This window comes from Geotrypetes seraphini, chromosome 2 (assembly GCF_902459505.1).
Source record: "Geotrypetes seraphini chromosome 2, aGeoSer1.1, whole genome shotgun sequence".
NCBI classification, from domain to species: Eukaryota; Metazoa; Chordata; class Amphibia; order Gymnophiona; family Dermophiidae; genus Geotrypetes; species Geotrypetes seraphini.
Genome location: NC_047085.1, coordinates 224,186,674 through 224,209,853, shown reverse-complemented (window position 1 = coordinate 224,209,853; position 23,180 = coordinate 224,186,674). Strand labels below are relative to the sequence as shown.

Genomic DNA, 23,180 nt, shown 5'->3' with positions numbered 1-23,180 from the left:
CCTTGTGGAATGCTCTACCACAGCTACTCCAATTTGAAAATCAACTCGACAAATTTAAAATAAACTTGAAGACCTTCCTATTTAGCGATGCTTATTCTTGTATTTAGATTTTACCTTAAACACATATAATTTTTTCTTTTCCTTCTCTCTGTACCTTTTTCTTTTTCTTCTTTTATATCTCACCAACCGCTTTCATAAAGCGATCCCATCCCATTTGTTTTTTCCCTCTTCCCTCTTTCTCCCTTCTTCTTTTAACATGTAACTTTCCCCCATCCTCCCCATTTTGCCTCACTCTCAAGTTTGTCTAGTTAATGTCCTCAGTGTGCACTTAGAATGTTCTTAAATTACCTATTTATTCAATTTTCTCATATTATTTTTATTGTACACCGGCCAGATACTTGCTGATGGTCGGTATATTAAAAACCAATAAACTTGAAACTTAACCGCTCAATATGTTTTTATTTATATGTATGTTACTATGTTTACTTTTTTGTAGGGGCATGTCAGGGCGTACAATGGGCATGGAAGCACTATTCAGCTAGTGGGCTGAGTTTAAAGTGTGCTAACAGAATAATGCTGGCTTAAGGGCTCCCGCATTAATTTTTGTCAATGGCTGCATACTAATGCTAACATTATTCATTTATTTATTTTAGGTATTTATATACCGCCTATCAAAGTTTTCTAAGTGGTTTACAATCTGGTACTCAAGCATTTTCCCTGTCTGTCCTGGTGGGCTCATAATCTCTAATGTACCTGGGGCAATGGGGGGGGATTAAGTGACTTGTCCAGGGTCACAAGGAGCAGCACGGGGTTTGAACCCACAATCTCAAGTGCTGAGGCTGTAGCTCTAACCACTATACTATGGTGGCATAGCCTGACAGCCAATTTTGGGCAGGCCTAAGCCCAAAGTAGGCAGAAACAAAGCTTTCTGTGCAACAGCATCTCTCTTTCCTCCCTTCCAACCCCCGGCCCCAGCCAGTGCAGCATTTCTTCTTATGTGTTTTTTTCCAGGTTGTCAGCAGCGGTTCATACACACTGTCAGCGACTGACCTGGAAGCTTTCCCTCTGATGAAAAGTCCTCTGCAGCTGAGTGGGCGGGCCTGAGCCCAAACTGGGTGGGTCATGCCCGTCCTGTGGCTATGCCCCAGGGACAGATAAAGAAATAACTATAAAAAGCTGAATTTATGGCTTCAAATGGCTTGGCACACAGGAAAGTCCCACATCAGGACACACTAATCCCATGGATCCCTTAGATTGTAAGCCTTCTGGTGAAAATGACTGTTCTACCTAAATGATTGAATATAAGAATTGCCGCTGCTGGGTCAGACCAGTGGTCCATCGTCCCAGCAGTCCGCTCACACGGCGGCCCCCAGGTCAAGGACAAGTGCCCTAACCGAGACCAGCCCTACCTGCATTCGTTCCAGTTCAGCAGGAACATGTCCAACCTTGTCTTGAATCTCTGGAGGGTGTTTTCCCCTATAACAGATTCCGGAAGAGCATTCCAGTTCTCTACTACTCTCTGGGTGAAGAAGAACTTCCTTACGTTTGTACAGAATCTATTCCCTTTCAACTTTAGAAAGTGCCCTCTCGTTCTCCCCACCTTGGAGAAGGTGAAAAACCTGTCTTTATCTACTAAGTCTATTTCCTTCATTATCTTGAATGTTTCAATCATGTCCCCTCTCAGTCTCTTCTTTTCAAGGGAGAATAGGCCCAGCTTCTCTAGTCTCTCACTGTACGGCAACTCCTCCAACCCCTTAACCATTTTAGTTGCTCTTCTCTGGACCCTTTTGAGTAGTACCGTGTCCTTCTTCATATACGGCAACCAGTGCTGGACGCAGTACTCTAGGTGAGGGCGCACCATGGCCCGGTACAGTGGTATGATAACCTTCTGCGATGTGTTCATGATCCCCTTCTTAATCATTCCTAGCATTCTGTTTGCCCTTTTCACCGCCACCGCATCATTTACATATGTAAATTGCTGTGCTTCTCCATTCAAGTTTTCAGATTATATCTTTGTAAAATGGCTGCTTCTACTAAATGTACAGGCAAACCTACATGCATTTTAGAGAAGGCTCCGGCCTGGCAGATCCTTTTCTAAAATATTACCAGAACTGAATATGCCCTGACCTGGACATATCAATTCTGATTTCTACATTCTATATGTAATAAATAGAAATAAAGCAAAAAAAGAAGAAAAGAACGATAAAATTATACTATTCGTATAGGACTAACTTAATACATTTTATGTTTAGCTTTCGAAGGTAATACGTTCTATGAATCAGAAAAAAAATGGGGCCTACACAACAGGCTCCTGAAGGGAAAATGTGAAACAGGAAAGAATTGTATTTAAATTTTTAAAAAAAAACCCTCTCCCTACTGTTTCTTTAGCCTACCAAAATTACACCTAGATTTTTTTTTCCTCCCTCTCTACAGACAATACAGCTTGGATTTTAACTAGAAGATCTGGCTATAGACAGCGTTCGCAGAACACCTTCTACCTGCCTATCCTGATTGCTGATAATGGGCATCCCATGCTGAGTAGCACTGGGACATTCACCATTCAGGTGTGTCTCTGCGACAACAATGGAGACCAGGTGTCCTGCAGCCCTGAGGCATACACACTGCCAATCAGCCTAAGCAGAGGGGCGCTGCTTGCTATCCTGGGCTGCATCTTTGTCTTGTTAGGTAAGCAGGTGCAATGTGCCCTTCCTTATAATATGAGGCCACATGCGCATATCAAGATGCCTGTGAATAACTTCTAACGCTTCCCTTTGGGGGATCTTAGTATAAAGCGCACACCCTTCAAGGGTAGCCAATAAACATCCTTCGGGAATATCGACTTCACCCTCATTTAACAAACATAAAAAATGAGTAGTATCCAAGTTTCCAAGTTTATTAGTTTTTAATAACCCGATCATAAAATGAATATCTGACCGGTTTACAATTATATAATAATTAAATCGAAAAGAATTTAATATAGAATAGAGAGAAATAAAAAGAGTGTAAAAGAGTAGTTAGAGTGAACACGTATGACATTTACAGACAAACTAGAAAGTGAGGAAAAATGGGGAGGTGGGAAAAAGTTACATAATTGTAGAAGAAAAAAGGATATAGAGGGAAAAGGGGATGACACGTAAGGGGTGGTGGTATAATAAAAAAGAAGGTGGACTGCTCTAAAAAAAAAAAAATATATATATATATTATTATTTTAAGATTAGGATTTATCGTACGCATCTTGAAAAAGGAAAGTTTTAAGATTGACCTTAAATTTTGGTAGTTGTAGTTCATCGCGAAGATATCTTGGATGACTGTATAAATGACTATAAAATCTGATCCAAAATAAGAAACAGCCTACTCTACAAGAGAGGGGTCATAGCATGTAAACTGGAAGAAAATGACTTACTCTCAATTCTGGGAACTACCTTTAACCTGCAGGCTTTCAAAATTTGTACTACTTAATTAATATTGGTAGATACACCAAGAATCTCTAAAGATTTAATAAATAGCTGGGGATGGCTGTCAGCTCATGGGAACTTATTGGCAGAAAGTCAAAAGCTCACCAGGGCATATCAGGCATAAAGCACCCTAGAGTGCATGCAAGGTTACCCATAAACGTCATTTAAATCTGATCTACATATTTGCATGTTCTTTCAAGTAGGGAGTTTCTGGCAGAGACAATCAGGCAACCGGGAGGTCGAATAGGATCCTTATGAATCTTAGGAAGTAAATAGAATATAGGAATCTTAAAGTGTAAAAGGGTCAGAAATTCCAATGTCACACGTCGGTGGATCAGGGGGGGGTGGACAGCGGCTCAGGGTGCCGGCACAGGGTGGGAGGGCATGGCACAGGGGTCTTTTTTTAATTTTTTTTAAATGGGACAGGTTATGTTTAAAAACACACGCACAACATCTGTGCCGTTAAAAACAAAAGAAAACCAGAAGCCCTAACAGCAGTGACAGGAAGCTGCTTTCCCTGTCACTGCTGTTAGGGCTTTGCGCATGTGTCAGTCGCTCATTGAAACTTGTAAGTGCATCGCTCGCTGTTGGGGAATTGGACAGCGAATCGGCCAACAGCGATCCAGTCGGTAAATACCGACTGACTTTTGTGCATCTAGGCCAAAGAGTTGTAAGCTGGCCTCTACATATTTGGGGGGGAGGGGAAGAAGAGCATTATTTGTTTTCTCCTATCTGGAAGCAGCAGGTTGGCACCAGTGAGATTTTTTTGTTTATTATTCTGTCATCTTTTAAATGCCCACTAATCACTTAAGCACTTACAGTGCTTACTGGTCATTGTGGACCTGCTGGGTGACAGCTCCCATAATGCATTGCCTCTAAGTCTGGATTTCGGCATTGCAAACGTTCCTTGGAGCTTTTTTTTTTTTTAAAGAAGTGAGGGGATAGATGCCAACCAAGTTTCAGCACTGGTAAAGTTTCATAGTAAGATTATTCCCAACTATTAGAAAAATGAGTTGGGAACCATTGACATCTTTTATGAATGCAGTATAATTGGATTGTTTCTTTAATTTGGTTTACTTCTATTCATATCCAGGGTGGGTGGGAGGAGGGAGGGAATATTTTATTATTATATAAGATAAGGATTTTGAAAGTATAAATATGTATTTATTATTGATTTATTGATTATTTAATAGAAGGGTGGGTGAGATAATGATACTGTATGTATATATTTATAAGATGGATGTGCGTTTTTGTGCTTTATTCTCTGATTGTTAATATGTATATTGCACTAAGTTTTTTGGAAAATTAATAAAATATTAAAAAAAGAAAAGAAAAATGAGTTGCTTTTAAACCTTAAGTCATGATAATTTCTTAAATGCAGTCCCAGCATTAAAAATGAAGATCTTTCTTGAGTACTTGCTACAACTTATCTTTAATTATTGAGCTAATATTTCCTTCTTTTATTTGCACTCAAACTGTAGGCAAATATAACATTTCTCATTGTTATCTTTTTTTTTTCCTAGTGCTGGTACTATTTATGCTATCCATGAGGAGATACCGAAAACAACCCTATATAATTAATGAGGACGAAAATGTACATGAGAACATTGTTAGATATGATGATGAAGGCGGTGGGGAAGAAGACACTGAGGCCTTTAACATCGCTGCCATGTGGAACCCTCGGGAAGCACAAATGCTAAAAACGAGGCAAGATATACAACCTGAAATTGAAAGCCTCTCCAGATATGTGCCTCAGACATGTATGATGCACGACAATATTCATAACTATGTACTGGCCAGACTCTACGAGGCAGATATTGACTTCTACACACCTCCCTTTGACTCTCTGCAGACATATATGTTTGAGGGAGATGGGTCTGTGGCCCAGTCTCTCAGTTCACTGCAATCAGTCAGTACAGACTCAGACCAGAGCTATGATTACCTCACTGACTGGGGGCCCCACTTTAAAAAGCTGGCTGAAATGTACGGAGCCTCGGATGACAATGGAGCTTTATCATAACAGTTGAGTAGATCTTGGCTTTTCAATCACAGCAAAACACCTGAAGAATGAGACTCTATTCTCATTGTAAACTTCGGCGTGTATAATGACTCCAGGGACCATAAGGACAACATCACAGGATGCTTGCTCTGGATCAGCTTTACTCAGTTACATGTGGAAAAAGAATTATATAAAAAAAAAGCATTGCTTTTTTAAGGATTATATTTGAAAACAAAACATCTGTAACCAGAATAATGTTGCATATATTTACACTGTATATTTTTATACGGCACAGCTGATGCAGAATTCTTTGGATCTCTGATTCTACGAGTCCTAAACTTTGACATTAGATACCAGCTTATGGAATCAACAGTGGTCAGAACTTCAAAGGATTGCCTTTACATCGTTTATTATAAATGAAAAACATTTGATAAAAACCCTATGAGAAGCAATTTGAAACTGGAATGTTATAGGGTTGTTGGGTTTTTTTTTTTAAGTAAAATATTTTCTTTGATCTTTCATTCAATTGAGTTCTTTCTTGGGAAGAATCCTGGATTTTCATTTTAAGTTAAAATTGTGAAATCATTAGTCAGTGACTAAAATACTAGCCCGTATCTACTGAGTTATCCTAAGGAGAATCTCCTCTCTGCTTTATTCCTGTGGCACTCCTACTGAGAATGAAACTAGAAAAAAAAAACCCTGTCTCTCTTGCACTCTTTTGGGGCCTTTTGTTAACTGTATAATACAGTTAACATGGGAATTAGAATGTGCTGTCAGTGCACTAATGCATTAATAGTTAAAACAGCAACTTGACACAGGGCACCCACCGAAGATGCTGGTTCTGGCATCAGCCTAGTAGCATAGTAAATGATGGCAGATAAAGACCTGAACGGTCCATCCAGTCTGTCCATTAGTTATTCTCATTAAAAATACATGATTAAATTACCTTGTCTCTTCTTTGGTATTTCTGGGCCATAGACTAAAATCCACACGGTATTGTCCTGAAGTTGCCATCTAAGTTCACTCCAGCCTATCCAACCATCCCATTGTTTGCAGGATATCTACTGTAAAGTCTGGCCAGTAACGTCCTCGTGTTCCAAATTAGTTGAGTTCCCACTGATGCCCTCCCCAGCCCATCCTATGCCGAATCACCATATATGGGACACAAACTGTACAAGTCTATCCAATACCAGCTTTAGTTCTTTAATTGATAGAATTTGTTTTCTAATTAGAGATCCTCTGTGTTGATCCCATGCTTTTTTTGAATTCCATCACCGTTTTCCTCTCCGCCACCTCCCTTGGGAGGGCATTCCCGGCATCCACCACCCTTTCTGTGAAAAAGAATTTCCGAACATTACTCCTAAGTCACTGCAACCTCGAGTTAGTCTATACAGAAGAGCAAGCACCTACTTTTCCGTATAGAATAGTTACCCAAGTGACAAGAAACAGGCATAAATATAAAGCGTGATCAATTACACCAAGCCTATAGCTAGTGAAAATGCCCATAACTTTGTTCATGAAAAAATATGTGTACATTGTGGTATTCTTTAATTTATGTGTATATCTATGCGCCTCATCCATGCTCTGCCCAAACTCCACCCATGAGCACCCCCACCGGCAAATGGTTCATACTTTTCCAGTATTCTGTAAGAGGTCTTTGATGTGCATAAATGTCTTTACTATCACATTTAGACACCTTGGGGGTCAATATTCAAAGCAATATAAACAGCCAGTAAAGGCTCCTAACCATTTAAATCACTTGTCTGGGGCTAACTGACTATATTTAGCAGCACTTAAGCAGGTGATAGTATTTATTTATTGCCTTTTCATGCAGAGATTCACCCAAACTGGTTTACAATACATTGAATAGCAGTCAGTGTTTTCCCTATCTGTCCCAGATATGGACAATCTAACTGTGCTACCTGGGGCAATGAAGTGTTAAGTGACTTGCCCAAAGTCACAAGGAACAGGCTGGGATCAAACTCGCAACCTTGGGGTGCTGAGGCAGCAGCTCTAAGCACTAGGCCACACACCTAGTTAGCCAGAATATACCCAATAAGGGGGAAATTCTACACACGGCACCTTGACTTAGGTGCTAGTATGTGTCCTACTGGCACCTAAGAGGGAAATGCTGTTTTAAACACTATTTAAGTAAAAATTCAAAGTGTCTAATGGCACCTAAAGAAATGACACCGGAATTGCTCCTCTAGAGGTGCCTACCAGCGCCTAACACCACTATAGGTGTGGCTAATGTTGGAAGTAGTATTGGGCGCCTCTGGAGGCCTGAGTGCTGGAAATATAGGTCTGGAAAACCGTGGCCTACATTTCTTTGCGCCTATCTTTGCTTGAGACGTGATTCTCTAAACAACGCCATTGTGTGATTGACACATGATTGGTAGCCACTTTTAAGGCGCCATTTAGAGAATCTGGGCCTTAGTGCCTAAGCTGAAATTGGCCAGTCCTGAAGCGGAGTCAACACTTATCCAGTTATAAGTGCAAATATTCAGCACTTAACCAGATATATGGATTGATGGATCATGCCACTAACTCATGTCAACATGCATAGTGAGGAATCCACCCTGTGGTGTTTCATGGTAAGACTGGTTTGACATTGTCTTCTCCCACACAGTCTGCAGCTCCACCATGTCACTGCTGCCTAACACAGGGCCCCTCAACCTACAACTAGTATTCCCAGGTGGTCTGCCATCCAGGTACTAGCCAGGCTCAACCCTGCTTAGCTTCCAATAGTAAGAACGGGCCTACTCGAGGTGGTCGGCTCATAGACCAACCAAATAAATATGACCATATAACATACAGTGCTGTCTTTATCTGGTTTAAGTTATTCTGAATACGAGGGGGTTCTGTAAAGTTCTCAGCCTAACCAACCAACTTCCTAAATTCTGAAAGTTATTTTGCCACTGTAGCTGAACAGAGAGTTATCTTATTTCGTTAAGTGCCAATTTGCAGAAACAAACTTCTATGTTTTGACATTGTTTCAGATCATTAATTGAACCATATCCTTGTCATTCTCTTCTTAATTGTATTGAGAACCTTTCAGCACCCCCTCGTATAGCACTTAGCTGGATAAGTATTATCCGGCTAAGTATAACCAGATATTCCAGCATTGAATATCCAGGGATATTGCTGGAAGTGGCTACAATAACTCTGGCCACCGCCAGCTGAATATTGACCTCCTTCTTTCTGCCTACAACTCAGTAGCTCCTTATAGAATTACCCCAACAGAGGGCACTAATTCCCAAGTTAACTGACAAAGAATGCCGCAGAAACCAGATGGGGAATGGGCAGGGACAGTGCATTGCATTTAACAGGCAGAGTACAGTACTGTGCATTAACTGTAAGGCAGTAGATAAGTCAGAATGTCTAAAGCCACCTGAAGAGGTTACGCCAAGTGCATCAGCTTTATATGCAGTGCAGTTACTATGTGCTAAGTGTATTTTGTCTGTTTGAACTGCATGGGAAAAAGCTAGGAATGATCCCCAACTCATTAACACAGAAAATTGCAGTTACCTTGTGGCAATTTTGGTGATTACAACACAATACCAGCAAAATTTCACTTCAGGAAAAGACCCCCCCCCCCCCTAAGTATCTCTTCCATGTGCCAAATATGGACATTAGATGTCACGGATGATAACCTGTAAAGTTTTTGATGTATACATGGGTTAGAAGGCTTTACTAATCTATATGAGATCAAGCCAAGGGCTCTTTCCACACGGTAGATAATTTACTTGAACAAAGACAGCATTCTAGCAGAATGGAAAGTTGTTGAGAGGAGAGATTACTTTTTTTTTTGTATATTTGTTAATAAATTTGGTAATAAAATTTGAGCAGAAGAAAAGCCTCAATGACAACTTATTTCAAAAGTATGATAAATTCATTGAACATGTTCTGGGCCAGATGAAAACAAACTCTGCAGAATAGTTCCATTTGTTTTGTCCAGGTTCATCTAATGCAGGGAACTTAAGGGGTGTGCAATGGATGGCCGTTTTTACAAGTGCAAACAAGACTGATCTTCTTATATTTTCACATAGTTTGCTCCAAAGCACTTGGGGGATAATATTAAAATTGCCTACATTTGTGAAAAGTGCACACAATTTTTTGTTGAATTTCAATGTGCAAGTGTTTATAGAATTTTGCTTTGAAATTGCAGGAAGTCTACACACATACACATAGTAACGTAGTAAATGACTGCAGATAAAGACCTGAATAGTCCATCCAGTCTGCCCTGTGATCCCAAGCATTACAATTGCATGATTAAATTAAAAATGTCTTTATTCTTTGTTATTTCTGGGTCATAGACCTTAGAAGTCTACCTAGTACTGTCCTTAGGTTCCAACTACTGCAGTTGCAGTTGAAGCTCATTCCAGCCTATCCAAACCATCTCTTTTGCTGGATTTAGACTGAGAAAGTTTGCTCATTTATATTCTAATTAGCAATCCTCTGTGTTCATCCCACACTTTTTTGAATTCCACCACAGTTTTCCTCTCCACCACCTCCCTCGGGAGGGCATTCCAAGCATGTACTACATTATCCGTGAAAAAGAATTTCCTAACATTACTCTTACGTCTACCACCCCTCAACCTCAATGTATGTCCTCTAGTTTTTCCAATTTCCCTTCTCTGTAAAAGATTTGGTCCTATATTAATACATTTCAAATATTTAAATGTCTGTATCATATCACCACTGTCCCTTCTGTCCTCCAGAGTATAAATGTTGAGGTCTTCTAGTCTCTTCTTGTACTTCTTTTGGTGCAAACCTCCTATCACTTTTGTCACTTTTCTCTGGATCGCTTCTTTTTATATCCTTGATCAGGTTCGACCCCCCTAAACTGAACACAATACTCCAAGTGGGGCCTCACCAATGACTTGTACAGGGGCATCAACACCTCCTTTCTTCTGCTGGTTACACCTCTCTCTATACAGCCTAGCATCCTCCTGGATACAGCCATCGCCTTGTCGCTTTCAGATTTTATCACCCCAAGGTTTCTCTCCCAATTCGTGCATATCTTCCTCTCGCCTACCAGCACATACATCTCTCTCGGATTTCTGCTCCCCAAATGCATCACTCTGCACTTCTTTGCATTGAATTTTAGTTGCCAGACATCAGACCATTCTTCCAACTTTTGTAGATCCTTTTTCATGTTTTCCACTCCCTCCACTGTTACTAATCTTGGTATCATCTGCAAAAAAGCAAACCTTTCCTTCTAATCCTTCAGCAATATCGCTCATAAACATATTGAACAGAACTGGCCCCAGTACTGATCCTTGAGGCACTCCACTACTCACCTTTCCTTCCTCTGAGCAAATTCCGTTAACCACCACCCTCTGATATCTGTCCGTCAACCAGTTTATAATCCAGTTCACTACTTTGGGTCCTAACTTCAGCTGGTCAAGTTTGTTCAAGAGCCTCCGTGTCAAAGGCTTTGCTAAAATCAAAGTAAATTATATCTAGTGCACTTCCTTGATCTATTTCTCTGGTCACCCAGTCAAAGAATTCAATCAGATTCATCTGGCCTGATTTACATATAGTAAAGCCATGTTGTCTTGGATCTTGTAACTCATTTGATTCTAGGAGCTTCACTATCTTCTCCTTCAGCAATGCTTCTACTAACCAAAGTGAGACTTTCCAGCCTGTAGTTTCCAGCTTCATCTCTGCGACCAATTTTCTGAAGAGGAACCACATCCACTCTTCTCCAATCTCACGAACCATTCCTGTTTCCAGAGATTTATTGAACAAATCTTTATGTAGAGCCGCCAGAACCACTCTGAGCTCCCTCAATATCTTGGGATGGATCCTGTCCTGTCCCATGGCTTTGTCCACCTTCAATTTTTCAAGTTGCTCATAAACACTTTCTTTTTTTTTTCTATAAACATTTTCTTCAGTGAATAGCCCAGTATCCATTCGATTCTCACTTATAATTTTACCTGCCAATCGTGGTCCTTCTCCAGGATTTTCCTCCTTGAACACAGAGCAGAAGAATTTGTTTAGCATATTTGCTTTTTCCTGATCACTCTCCATATAGTAGTTCATACCATATTTCAATCTTGCAATTCCACTTTTCGTCTTCCTTCTTTCACTAATATACCAGAAAAAAATTTTGTCTCCCTTTTTTATATTTCTGCCAGCACTTTCGACACAAGTATCTCTTGGCTTCTTTCATTTTCATCCAGTATTCCTTTTCTTGCTTCTTTTCATGAGTATTTTTATATTTCACAAACGCCAACTTTTTTGCCTTTATTTTCTCTGCCACTAGTTTGGAGAACCATATGAGTTTTCTTTTTCTCTTGTTTTTATTAATTTTCCTCATAGAGAATGACATAGGGACAAATTTTTCCCCGTCCCCGCGGGAACTTATTTTCCTGTCCCATCCCAGCAAGCTCTGTCCTCATCTGCACAAACCTCAAACACTTTAAAATCATAAGTGTCCGAGGCTTGTGCACTTAAGGCAGAGCTTACAAGAATGGAACAACGACAAAACTCGCAGGGACAGGCCAGGGAAATTGAGTTCCTGTGGGGACGGAGACAAATTTGTCTCCATGTCATTCTCTATTTCCTCGCATAAAGATCGGTAGCCATTTTTATTGCTCCTTTCAATTTGGACCACTGTTTTTCCACTTCCCTTATGTCCTCCCATCTTATTAACTCTTTCTTCAAGTACTACTCCATTTTACTAAAGTCCACACATTTGAAATCCAGGACTTTGTTTTTTGTGTAGCTGCCCTCCGCTTCAGCCTCTACAGCATATGTTCTTCCCTCCATTCTCGACCCCCAACCCCATGCCCCCTTCAGTGGGATCCTGTGACACAACCTCTCTCTCCAGCTCCTGACTCCCTCACCTACCACCTCCTCACAACTGTAATTTTAAATCTTTGAAAAGCCAGCAGTAGCAACAAAGTGATCCTGCTGTGCTTGGCCTGCCCCAGAAGTCTTCATTCTGCAGTGACTTCCTCTTCCTCTTCCACTGCAGAATGAAGGCTTCCAAAGCAGCCAACGGCAGCAGGCTCACCTTATTACCGCCGCCGGCTGCCTAAAGATTTAAAATTACAGCAGCCGGGGAAGAGGTAGGTGGGGAGTCAGGAGAACCATAACTGACTCTTCTGACTTCCAATTCTTGGTAAGGCCATGGCCCCTGTTTCCCTATCCCGTTCTGACACCTATGATGTGATGGAAACTCTTCATTCAGAAACTGGTGGTACCATCTTGAGCAGCAATAATTTCACTTATAGGTTTTCTGTAACTGTTGATCAGTTTCACACATGATCCCTGAAGTATTTTGACCCATTCTTCCATATGGATTTTAGATGGTGTCTTTGAATGAATAGTTTGCTTCAGATTGTACTCCATCATATCAATAGGGTTTAAGACAGGACTTTGGCTTTGCCAATCCAAAACATGAACTACTAAATTTTCAAAGAAGCCAATAGCATAACTCTATAAGTTAGGAACATAAGTCATTTACATATTTGGCGCTTAGAGGGGCCAATATTCAGAGCAATTCAAGCAGTCTAGAAAGGTTCTGGCCCGCCTGTCACCACCCAACCACAGATATTCAGCAGTGCCCCTAAACAAATGGCTGGTAAGGGGCATGCCTGGAGATAGTGCTGGGGAGAGGATCTGGGGTTTATGCAGGTGCCAGTGATATTCATCCAGGGCCCACACTTATCTTATGTTGGCTCCAGCTGGACATTGAGCTAGGGCCTGCAAATGTAGCTTTTTGGGGGGAGGAGGGGGTTATTTTTAATAATCTCACACACACCCCCTCCTGCAAGCTGCTATGAGAGGTTGTGGCAGCCATTTTGAAAAGCAGCCTCAGGGGGACTGTGCTCCTGCACCCAAAGACCACCATTGGACTACCAGATATGCAGGTAGGCAGGGGGGTACTACCTCCACATTGGGGGGGGGGGGGGGCTTTGTCATAGGCATGAGGAGGGGAATTGGGGTGGGAGGGGCACATGAGATTTTTTTAAAAAAAGCTATTTATGCAGGCTCTGGCCCCATAGTCAGCTGGGGCCTGCATAAACTCCAGGCAACCCCAATGTTCAGTGCTGGTGCACAAACATGGCACTTCACTGAATATCAGGGCATAATTTAGCCAATGACGATCAGAGTTTTAAAAAGTGCTGACCAAGGCCAGCTGAAAATCGGGTGGTCAGACTCTAAGATTCAGCTCCAGGACTGACGGAATCAGGAACATACTGGACATATTATCCAGCTGAAGAAGCTAAGGAAGGTTCAGGGCAACAAACTACCTATTATAAAAGATTTTAGGGATCTGCAAGCTAACACTGATGCTTTTGAAAATGCAATCAAGAAGAGGATTTACAAATTTCCTCAAAGTACTGGCTATCACCCCTTTGAATGTGCTAAGGAAATACCTTTTAGAAGTTCTTTAGGCGACTTCTGAAGCAACCAGCAAAATATTGGGCTCAAAAATGTTCTACTTTGCATAGGCTGTTGATAATCTGATTGGATAATGGGGTATCATGGATGGTTGTGATCTCACTACATTTTCCACTTCAATACTCCTTATGTCTCCATTGCCTTTTCTCCTGTCCTCTCTATAGAATAGATCATGATGTAAACTGCTTTCATGTATATGATCAAAATATGGACAAGAAACTCTTTTATGAACAACTATGAGCGCCGGAGCAGTTACCGCCACTTCCGGCGCTAAAATCCGCGCTAAGCGTTCGTAAAAAAGGGGTAATAACTACTCTGTCATTTGAAATCTTTAGATGAAAAACCCGAAAAATATTTCACTGATAGGACCACACTGATAGCAAATGTTACTTTGCAGTCAGATGAAAACTGAATTGTACTCTAAAGCTTTATTTCCAAATCATTGTCCTTTGTTTTGTAATCTATTGGTTCAGGCTTCAATAAGGCTCACATTCAAAATAGAAGACTTCCTTTGATTATCAGTTACTGCCCCAATTATTTGGAACTCACTCCCACTATATTTACGGCTTGAACAAGACTTGAAAAAATTTAAGAATAGTTTAAAATGTTTTCTTTTTAAAGAAGCCTTTAACTAAAAGTTTAAATTTTCCGGTTAATTCCGAATTTCATCTTCCTTTATTAAATTTAGATTATATTCCCCTTCTTTTGAGATTTTCCAGTCCTCAATTTTCTTTTCTTTATACCTTCCTTATGTACTAACCCAACCTGCTTATTTTTTTCTTTTTTCTTTTTTCTTTTTAAATTGTATTTTTTTCTTTCTTCCCCCTTACCTATTGTTTCATGTGGATTGTTTACCCCAGTTTGTTTTGTTTTTTAATTTTTTAATTTTTTTAATTTTTTTTTTTAATTTTAATTTTAAAGTAGTTAATTTTAATTACAATGTATTTGTGATTTTAGAAATCCAATTTTATTTCTCTGTAAAACGCTTTGTATCCTGAAAAGCGTTTAATCAAATAATATAATAAACTTGAAACTTGATTAATAAGGAAGGTTACTTAAAATTGAATCGAAATGCTTTCAAAATATGATTGCAAATTTGTTTATTTATTTATTCAAGTTTCTATACTGTTCTCCCAGGGGAGCTCAGAACGGTTTATATGGATTTGTTCAGGTACTTTAGCATTATTTCCTATATGATTTTTTTTTTAATTGAATCAGCCATGATTTTTCTTGGACCCTTCTCAAAGTTTTCTCTGAGTGATAATACCATTCTACAGTCACTTATAGCAGTGTTCTTCAACCGCCGGTCCACAGAAATTTCCTGCCGGTCCACAGGGCCGGCATGTGCATCAAGCCCAAAACTGTGTTCTTCAATTGCTGGTGCGATCGATGCGTTTTTAATAAGATTACAGTATATTGTGTGTATATATGAAAAATGAATGGAAAAAATAGTGTTACAATTAGGACTATGGGGGCAGGGTCTGGGGTGGAGATTGGGTAGAGATGGGCAGGGTCTGGCCCACGACTTAGCCCAGTGTTCTTCAACCGCCAGTCTGCGGACCGATGCCAGTCCACAAAATAATTCTTTTATTTCTGCCAGTCCATAGGTGTAAAAAGGTTGAAGAACACTGACTTATAGCACCTGTGACACCCATAGGGATAATTCCTGATTGATGTAGCAACATTGCCATTCTAATACTGTTAGATTAAGATATCTGTCTCGTATCCACTGATGCTGAGTTCTTAAGAACATAAGAACAGCCATACTGGGGCAGACCAATTATCCATATAGCCGAGTTTCCTGTTTCCAACAGTGACCAATGCAGGTCCCTAATACCTGGCAGAAACCCAATTAGTAGTAACATTCCATGCTACTGATTCAGGGCAATCGGTCACTTCCCCACGTCTGTTTCAATAGCACGCTACGGACTTTTCCTCCAGGAACTTATCCAAACCGTTCTTAAACCCAGCTACACTAACCACTGTAACCACATCCTCTGTCAACTAGCTCCAAAGCTTAACTGTTCTTTGAGTGAAAAAATATTTCCTCCTATTTGTTTTAAAAGTGTTCCCATGTAATTTCATTGAATGTCCCCTAGTCTTTGTACTTTCTGAAAGGGTGAAAAAATGGATTCACTTTTACCATTCTACACCACTCAGGATTTTGCAGACATCAATCATATCCCCCCTCAGCTATCTTTTTCCAAGCTCATTAGTCTTTCCACATGCGAGAGGAGTTCCATCCCCTTTATCATTTTGGTCACTCTTTTTAAAATCTTTTCTAATTCCACTGTATTGTAACCAGAGCTGTGTGCAATACACAAGGTGCAGCGATACAGATGCGTTATAATATTCCCGGTCATATTTCTTGGGTGCTAACTCCTAAGGTGGACCCTAGCATAAGATAACTATGATTTGGATTATTCCTGAAGTGCATCATTTTGCATTTGCTCACATTAAATTTCATCTGCCATTTGGATGCCCAGTCTTCCAATTTACTTGCACAAGGGATGAGTAAATGTGGGGGCCCTGTTATAGAACTACTCTTTATCTATCCAGGTTGTCTGACTTTTTCATTTTTGGTATCTTTAGCAGTAAGCATTTATTTCTATTCAGTCACAGAATTTTAACTGTGTGTGTTTCATATCCGTTATATCCTTCATGGTGGTTTCGCGGGGCAGAGGGGTGGCAGAGAGTGGCTGCTCTCTTTGACTCCCCCAGGCTTCCAGATGAATTGGTGCAGGGGCTAGGACCACATTACATTAGAGATTTCTATTCCGCCATTACCTTGTGGTTCAAGGGGGATTACAAAAAGAGTTATAGATGGAAGGTTACAAAGTAAGATCACATGTCATTTCCAAGAGTGGGTCAGGTAGTATCAGTGGGTTAGGGAGAAGATGGGAAGAAGGAAGGTACTTGTGGTAGTAAGCCTTTTTCAGGGCTTTCTGGAAGAGTATAGTTTTTATTTCCTTTTTAAACATCTTGTAGTCTGGGGTTGTTATCAGTAGATTGGCAATTTAGTTATCTAATTTTGCTGCTTGAGTGGCTAGTAGGCCGTCGTATAGTTTTTTCCGTTTTACTTCTTTGACTGGGGGGGGATGTGAATGGGGTGTGTGTTTTTCTATGTCACCATGATCCTTTGTTCTCAATTATGAAACAATGGTTTCCATATTTCTTATCTACCCCCTACTCAACCAGCCCAATCATTGCAACCACCAGGAGACATGTGCAAGGATTCTTGCACAGCTCTCACTAGCCCAGCATAATCCTGCATTCAGGACCATACCAAATCAGAGCAGAGATGAGGTGTATACCGTCGGGTTACTACATCCCCCCTTCCTGGGATAGTACAATGGCACTGCCTGCCTTATATAAGTCAAAGCTTGCTAGAAAATAGTGGAATTCTGTAGTGCCATGTGGGCTCGGTTCTTGAACCTCCATTATTTTTCACATCTTGCATGAAGTCTCTCTTTACCTTTTCAGTGGTGTCTAATGTGATGCAATTGGTCAGAGGTTTACCCACACCTTTGCCTCCTGCTTGTTCAAGAAGATAAGCCATAGCTTTGGTCCTAAATCCAACAAAATCGTGAGAGGGAGAAGACCCAAAGATCATCTGGACTAAGAGGAGATACAGGGTGCAGAATAATTCTCCTTTGGAAGACTATGTATGGAAGTGGATTTCAGGAAGGAGATTGTGTGTTTGACTCAGAAGGGGATAGGTTGGCCCCAGAGACTGAGAGGCCTTTTACCCCATACAGAATATTTTTTTTATGAAAGTGGATCACAGCCACAGATAAAGAACACATGCGGATACCTACAGTGTTTATTCAATGCTGCACAACTTCAGGATTAAAAAAACTACCTCAGTACTTTGAGGACAAGACTGTCTCATTTTGGCAAGCTTAAGTTTACCATATTTTCCCCAGCCCTGCCCCGCCCAGTTCATCTCCAGCCCTGCCCCCAGCAAGCTTCCTCTCTTTTGCGATAAGCTCCGGTCGCATCTGGTGGGCCTGGAGCACATGTGGCTGTGCGTGACTTTGTTCATGCATGCTCAGAGGCTCTCCAGATGCGGCCGGAGTTCGTCAGGGCTTTCCAAAACCCAAACAAATGCCGGGTTTTGAAAAGCCTGTCCAGGAGCCTGGACAGTCCTCTAAAAAGAGGACATGTTCGGGTTTTGCCAGATGTCTGATTACCCTAGGCAAGCTTCTTCTGTCTTGTCTTTATCCTTCAATTCTTCTCCCTACTACTAATGTTACCCACTGTTCCTTTACACACACACTGTTCAACTATTGATCTTATTACCTTAACATAATGAGCTTATTACATTAATATCTTTGTCTATCTGTTTTGCATTTAAATTCAATAAAGAGAATTGGAATACGCCAGGCTTGTCTGTGAGTTATCTTTTAGATCAGTGTATCACAAACTGTGTGCCTCCTGAGATTCCAAGTGTGCCGTGGCTCACAGAGGAGGACGAGAAGCACCGGCCAGCTGACTTGCCTCTCGCCGCGTATCTCCCTGGACTCCTGCCTTCCACGTCTTCTCCGTACCCCCGGAACAGCAGCGGCAGCTGTCTGCTTTTAACTTGGCCACAGAGCTGCCGCAAGGATTAATTTAGACACAGTTTTCATCAACAGCCTTTGTTGGTCGGCCCATTACAATGATGCGACTTCCTCTTTTGAAACAGGAAGCAGCATCATTGTAATGGGCCAACCTAGCAGACTTTACATTATCAATATCCTTTTCTAATCTGAGCTACTACAAGCTGGTCTCCTAAGGTAGATATCACTTTTGATTGTGGCAGCAATGTTTAATTGGTACTGCAGAAGACAATATCAGAAACCACCCTACTTCCTCCTTCCTTCCACCTGCCCCAGAGTAAAAGAGTAAGGGGTTATCTTTTGCTAATGCTGCCATTCCACCTCCATACAGCAGGGGCTGCCAGCCCAAGACTGAACGGACTACATGTCCCAGACTGCACTGGGCTTTATAGCTCAGTGCTGAGCTACCTGAACAAGGTAACCCTGCTGAGTCATGGGACGGGATTCAGCAGGGAGGTGTTTATTTGCCTCAGAGAAGAATCATTTAGAGAAGTCCCAGAGTGTGAGGATCCCGAAGGAGAGATCCCTTCCCTGGCCGTGGCTGCGTTCAAGCACTGGGGAGGGCTGGAGTGAGAAAGTTAGTTGAGAACCCATCCAGGAAAACACTAGAGAGGTGAGCTTCTAATCCAAGACCTCTGTAAACTGAACCTGCTGGTTTGAAGGTGACTGTCCTGTGTTTGGGATGTGGCAGCTGAGCTGAAGCCAGTTGAGACTGTTGCTGGAGAAAAGGAGTTTCTTTCTCCTAAATGTTCTTCTGTTTAGACTATTTAACAAGTGAAGTAGGAACCAGACTTATGGTGCTTTAAACCTGAGAGAACTGGGAAAATTGACCCAAAAGCTGAGGTTGCCGGACTGAAGGTGATATGGCTAACTGCTTAAAGTGTACAGGCTGCAGCACTAGACACAAGATATAAAAGTTAAAAGCATATCTTTGCCTTTCCTGAGCCTATGAGGGAATAGGCCCAGGTAGATGTCTCAATAAAACATTTTGTTGCACCTTTTAAAGTGGTTTAAGTGTGCTGATTGGGTGGGTGAATGTGCAGGGTTCCTCCAGATGGCTTCACTAATGAGTTTTTCAAAAATTTCCGAACTCTCTTGGCGCCTCAACTCCTCACGTATTATGATTTTCTTCACTCCACTCCGGATAAACAATTCAATTTTGCTGAGGCCACTATTGTAGTTATTCCTAAACCAGACCGAGATGCTACCTTGGTTAAAAATTTTCGTCCAATCTCTCTCCTTAATCTGGATTATAAAATTATGGCAAAATTACTAGCATTGAGACTCACCACAGTTATCCCATCCCTTATACATAAAGATCAAACAGGTTTCATAAAACAAAGATACATTGGAGATAATTTACGCTTATTTCACCACATCAATGCCCACGCCAAAACACTGTCAGATCCTGTGATTGGTCTGGCCATAGATGCTGAAAAAGCCTTCGACCGTGTGGAATGGCCATTCCTATTCCGAGTACTGAAATGGTACAATTTTGGTCCCTTCTTCACAGATTGGATAGAAACACTGTATAGACAACCCACAGCCCGTATTTTGATTAATAATTCTCTTTCAAACAAATTCCCCCTTCATAGAGGCACTCGTCAGGGCTGTCCCCTATCACCATTATTATTCGACTTAGCGTTGGAACCTCTCTTATCAGCTATCCGACAATGTCCCCTAATTAAAGGTATCCCCACGTCCAATCGGGACATTAAATTAGCAGCCTATGCCGATGATGTTCTTCTATTCCTTAGAGATCCTCTTGTTTCTTTGCCCCATCTTATTGACATTATCTCTCAATACTCTCAAATATCTGGATATTCAGTTAATTGGGAGAAATCAGAGATCTTTCCTCTCAATGACCATATTTCCTCCTTGGATCTAGCTCAATTTCCTTTTTCATGGTCACAGAAAGCTGTGAAATATTTGGGGGTCCTAATTCATAAAGATCCAACACATGCCCAGGACCTTAACATTTCCAAACTCAAATCATTAGTCTCAAACACTACAACTCGTTGGTCACCACTTTATTTGTCATGGTGGGGTAGAATAGCTTCCATTAAAATGACTCTAGCCCCACAAATTAATTATACCCTCTCCATGCTTCCTCTCTTATGTCAGAAAACATTCTTTCGCTGGCTTAATATGAAAATCTCTGAATTTATCTGGAACAAGAAAAAACCCCGGATCGCTCTCGCCAAACTGAAGGCTTCTAAAATTAATGGTGGATTAAATCTACCGGATTTTTATCACTACTATATAGCATCTCTAGCTAAATATGGAGCTCATTGGATAGTTGATTCTAATCCTCAGGATCAACCAACATGGTTCGAAATGGAATGCTTTTTATGTGCACCATTGCACACCTCCTGCTTCCTCACGGTGTCAGTACCTAGACACTTGAGAAAGTATTCTCTGCTGAGTGCAACGCAGCACGCTTTTCATCTTCTGGATGCAACGGCTGAGATTTCTATTAGTGAAAGCCCATTCATGTCTCTTTGGAATAACTCTAAAATTCAAAATAAAGGCAGATCCCTCTCATGGAAGAGGTGGCAGCGGGCGGGAGTCGAGTTTGCTCATCAACTGGGCTCCTCTACTTCATTTATTCCTTTTGACATTTTTTGTTCTGCATATTCACTTCCACCCTCTATATATCCCCAATGGCTTATGCTTACCGGAATACTGTCTAAAATACATATGCGTCATGACTTTATGACTTCTATTCACACTGTTCGTCACTGGTCTACTCTGGCCTTAATAAAGGGTAGAGCGATATCTCTTTTCTATGGTATTCTAAGGGACCATTTTTTCACCTTTTCACCTCAGTTAATGAACCATTGGGACTCGTGTCTACAGACTGCGTTAACTGACATAGATTGGGAACTTTTCTGGTCTTCCACGAATCGTCCTCTTCTATCTTCCAGAGTCTCGCAATCAATGTTCTTCGTTATGTGGAATGCAGTATGGACTCCATTTCGCATGTGGAAAGCGAAGCTAAAACAAGATTCTACTTGCTGGAACTGTTTAACAAAGTCTGGGACTCTTGACCATATGCTCTTTCAATGTTCTATGGTTCACTCCTTCTGGATTCATATTTGGGACACTATAAAATCTATAACTAAATGTTCAGGAGAGATTTCCTTGGACATTGTAATTCTTCGTTCTCAGCATCCTTGTTTTGCACACACAAACTGTCCGCCTAAACTCATTGATGCCATGTTTGTAACAGCCCTTATGCATATTCTTAAAAACTGGAAATCACCCTCACTACTCGACTACACCTTTTGGTGGAATTCTCTGAGCATGTATCACAAATTTGAATCTTATGCATATGAGAAAAATATGATCTCTCGACTCTCCACGAACATGGTGGGGAAAAAATCACCTTGGTCATTTTTAGATTCATATGTTCATTCTACTCCATAGACACTTCTGCCTCTCTTTCTACTTATCTATCTCTTGCTCTCTCTTTGTCCCTCCCTCTATCTCCCTTTCTCTTTTTCACTCTCTTCGCTTTTCTGCTTTTCATATATCTTCTACTAGCAGTTGCACATATCTTGAATTCTTTTTATTAATCCGGTTATATGTTACTGACTATAGACATGGTCTTATTTTATGTCACTGGTTCTCAGTCAGATTTTGTGTGTTTACACTGCTTTCTGTATATTTCTTGAAATATTCAATAAAAATCATTGAACAAAAAAAAAAAAAAAAAGAATGTGCAGGGTTCCTGGAAACCCCAGCCAGGAATCTCTCATAGGCCCATAGGATAAGGTATGTGTGTGCTTTACTCATTTGACTGACTTTGCTCTGGTCACCATTTAAATTAAAAAAAAAAATCAAATTTAAACTGTATGAGATTCCCAAGATTCCCTAGACCAGGGGTGTCAAAGTCCCTCCTCAAGGGCCACGCAATCCAGTCGGGTTTTCAGGATTTCCCCAATGAATATGCACGAGATCTATTTGCATGCACTGCTTTCATGCTATGTTAATAGATCTCGTGCATATTCATTGGGAAAATCCTGAAAACCCAACTGGATTGCGGCCCTCGAGGAGGGACTTTGACACCCCTGCCCTAGACAAAGATCGAATAAAACCTGCCACCACAAACCATATCTTAAATAAACAGGAACTGAGTGAATATATCCTTGCTGCTCAACCACCTTCTTAGATAATAGTTACTATCATAAAACTAGGATTTCATATCTATCATTTTGGCATAATTATATCCTTATGTAACCTCAGTGTCTCTATCCTGAGAGTAGCACACAAGGACTCTCAAGTTTCTGTGAGGTTGCACTGCCACCCTATGGCGAGTTCCATACACTGTTGTCATATACAGCGGAGCATTTCTAAGTGGTTAATGCAAATGTCCTTGATCCATCATATCTCCTGTGCTGCAATTCCCTGGAATTTCTTGTATTTGGTGCTTCAGTTGAATTGGCATTTATTTTCAAATTGTCCATATTTTGAGAACTCATATTATACCCAGGGCTTTTCATTTCAAGGCGTACTTGGTAAAAATGAGTACCAGCACCTTTTCTATTTCCTAGTAAAATTGTCTCATAGTCTGCAGTGGTCATGACCCTGCATTTGACTACTGGAACCCATATTGCTAGAAAAAAACAAAACTAAACCCACTGACTATACCTAAGTGCAGGCCAAAATCAACAAATCTCTACCCAAACAACTCATCCATATAGC

At 40.8% G+C, this 23,180-nt stretch overlaps 1 protein-coding gene across 3 annotated transcripts in view; it reads left to right on the top strand.

Moving 5' to 3' along the window:
* The window catches only part of CDH20 (cadherin 20), a 281,754-nt gene extending 275,788 nt beyond the window's left edge, over positions 1-5,966 (top strand). Inside the window, exons 11-12 of one of the 3 annotated variants that reach the window (XM_033935021.1) lie at positions 2,434-2,685; positions 4,979-5,966. In XM_033935021.1, coding sequence (XP_033790912.1) covers positions 2,434-2,685; positions 4,979-5,475 — 749 coding nt within the window. In that variant the 3' untranslated portion in view covers positions 5,476-5,966. The remainder of the gene's footprint in view (positions 1-2,433; positions 2,686-4,978) is intronic. The other 2 variants (XM_033935020.1, XM_033935023.1) reach the window with 2 other exon arrangements.
* Positions 5,967-23,180: the final 17,214 nt, after the last annotated feature.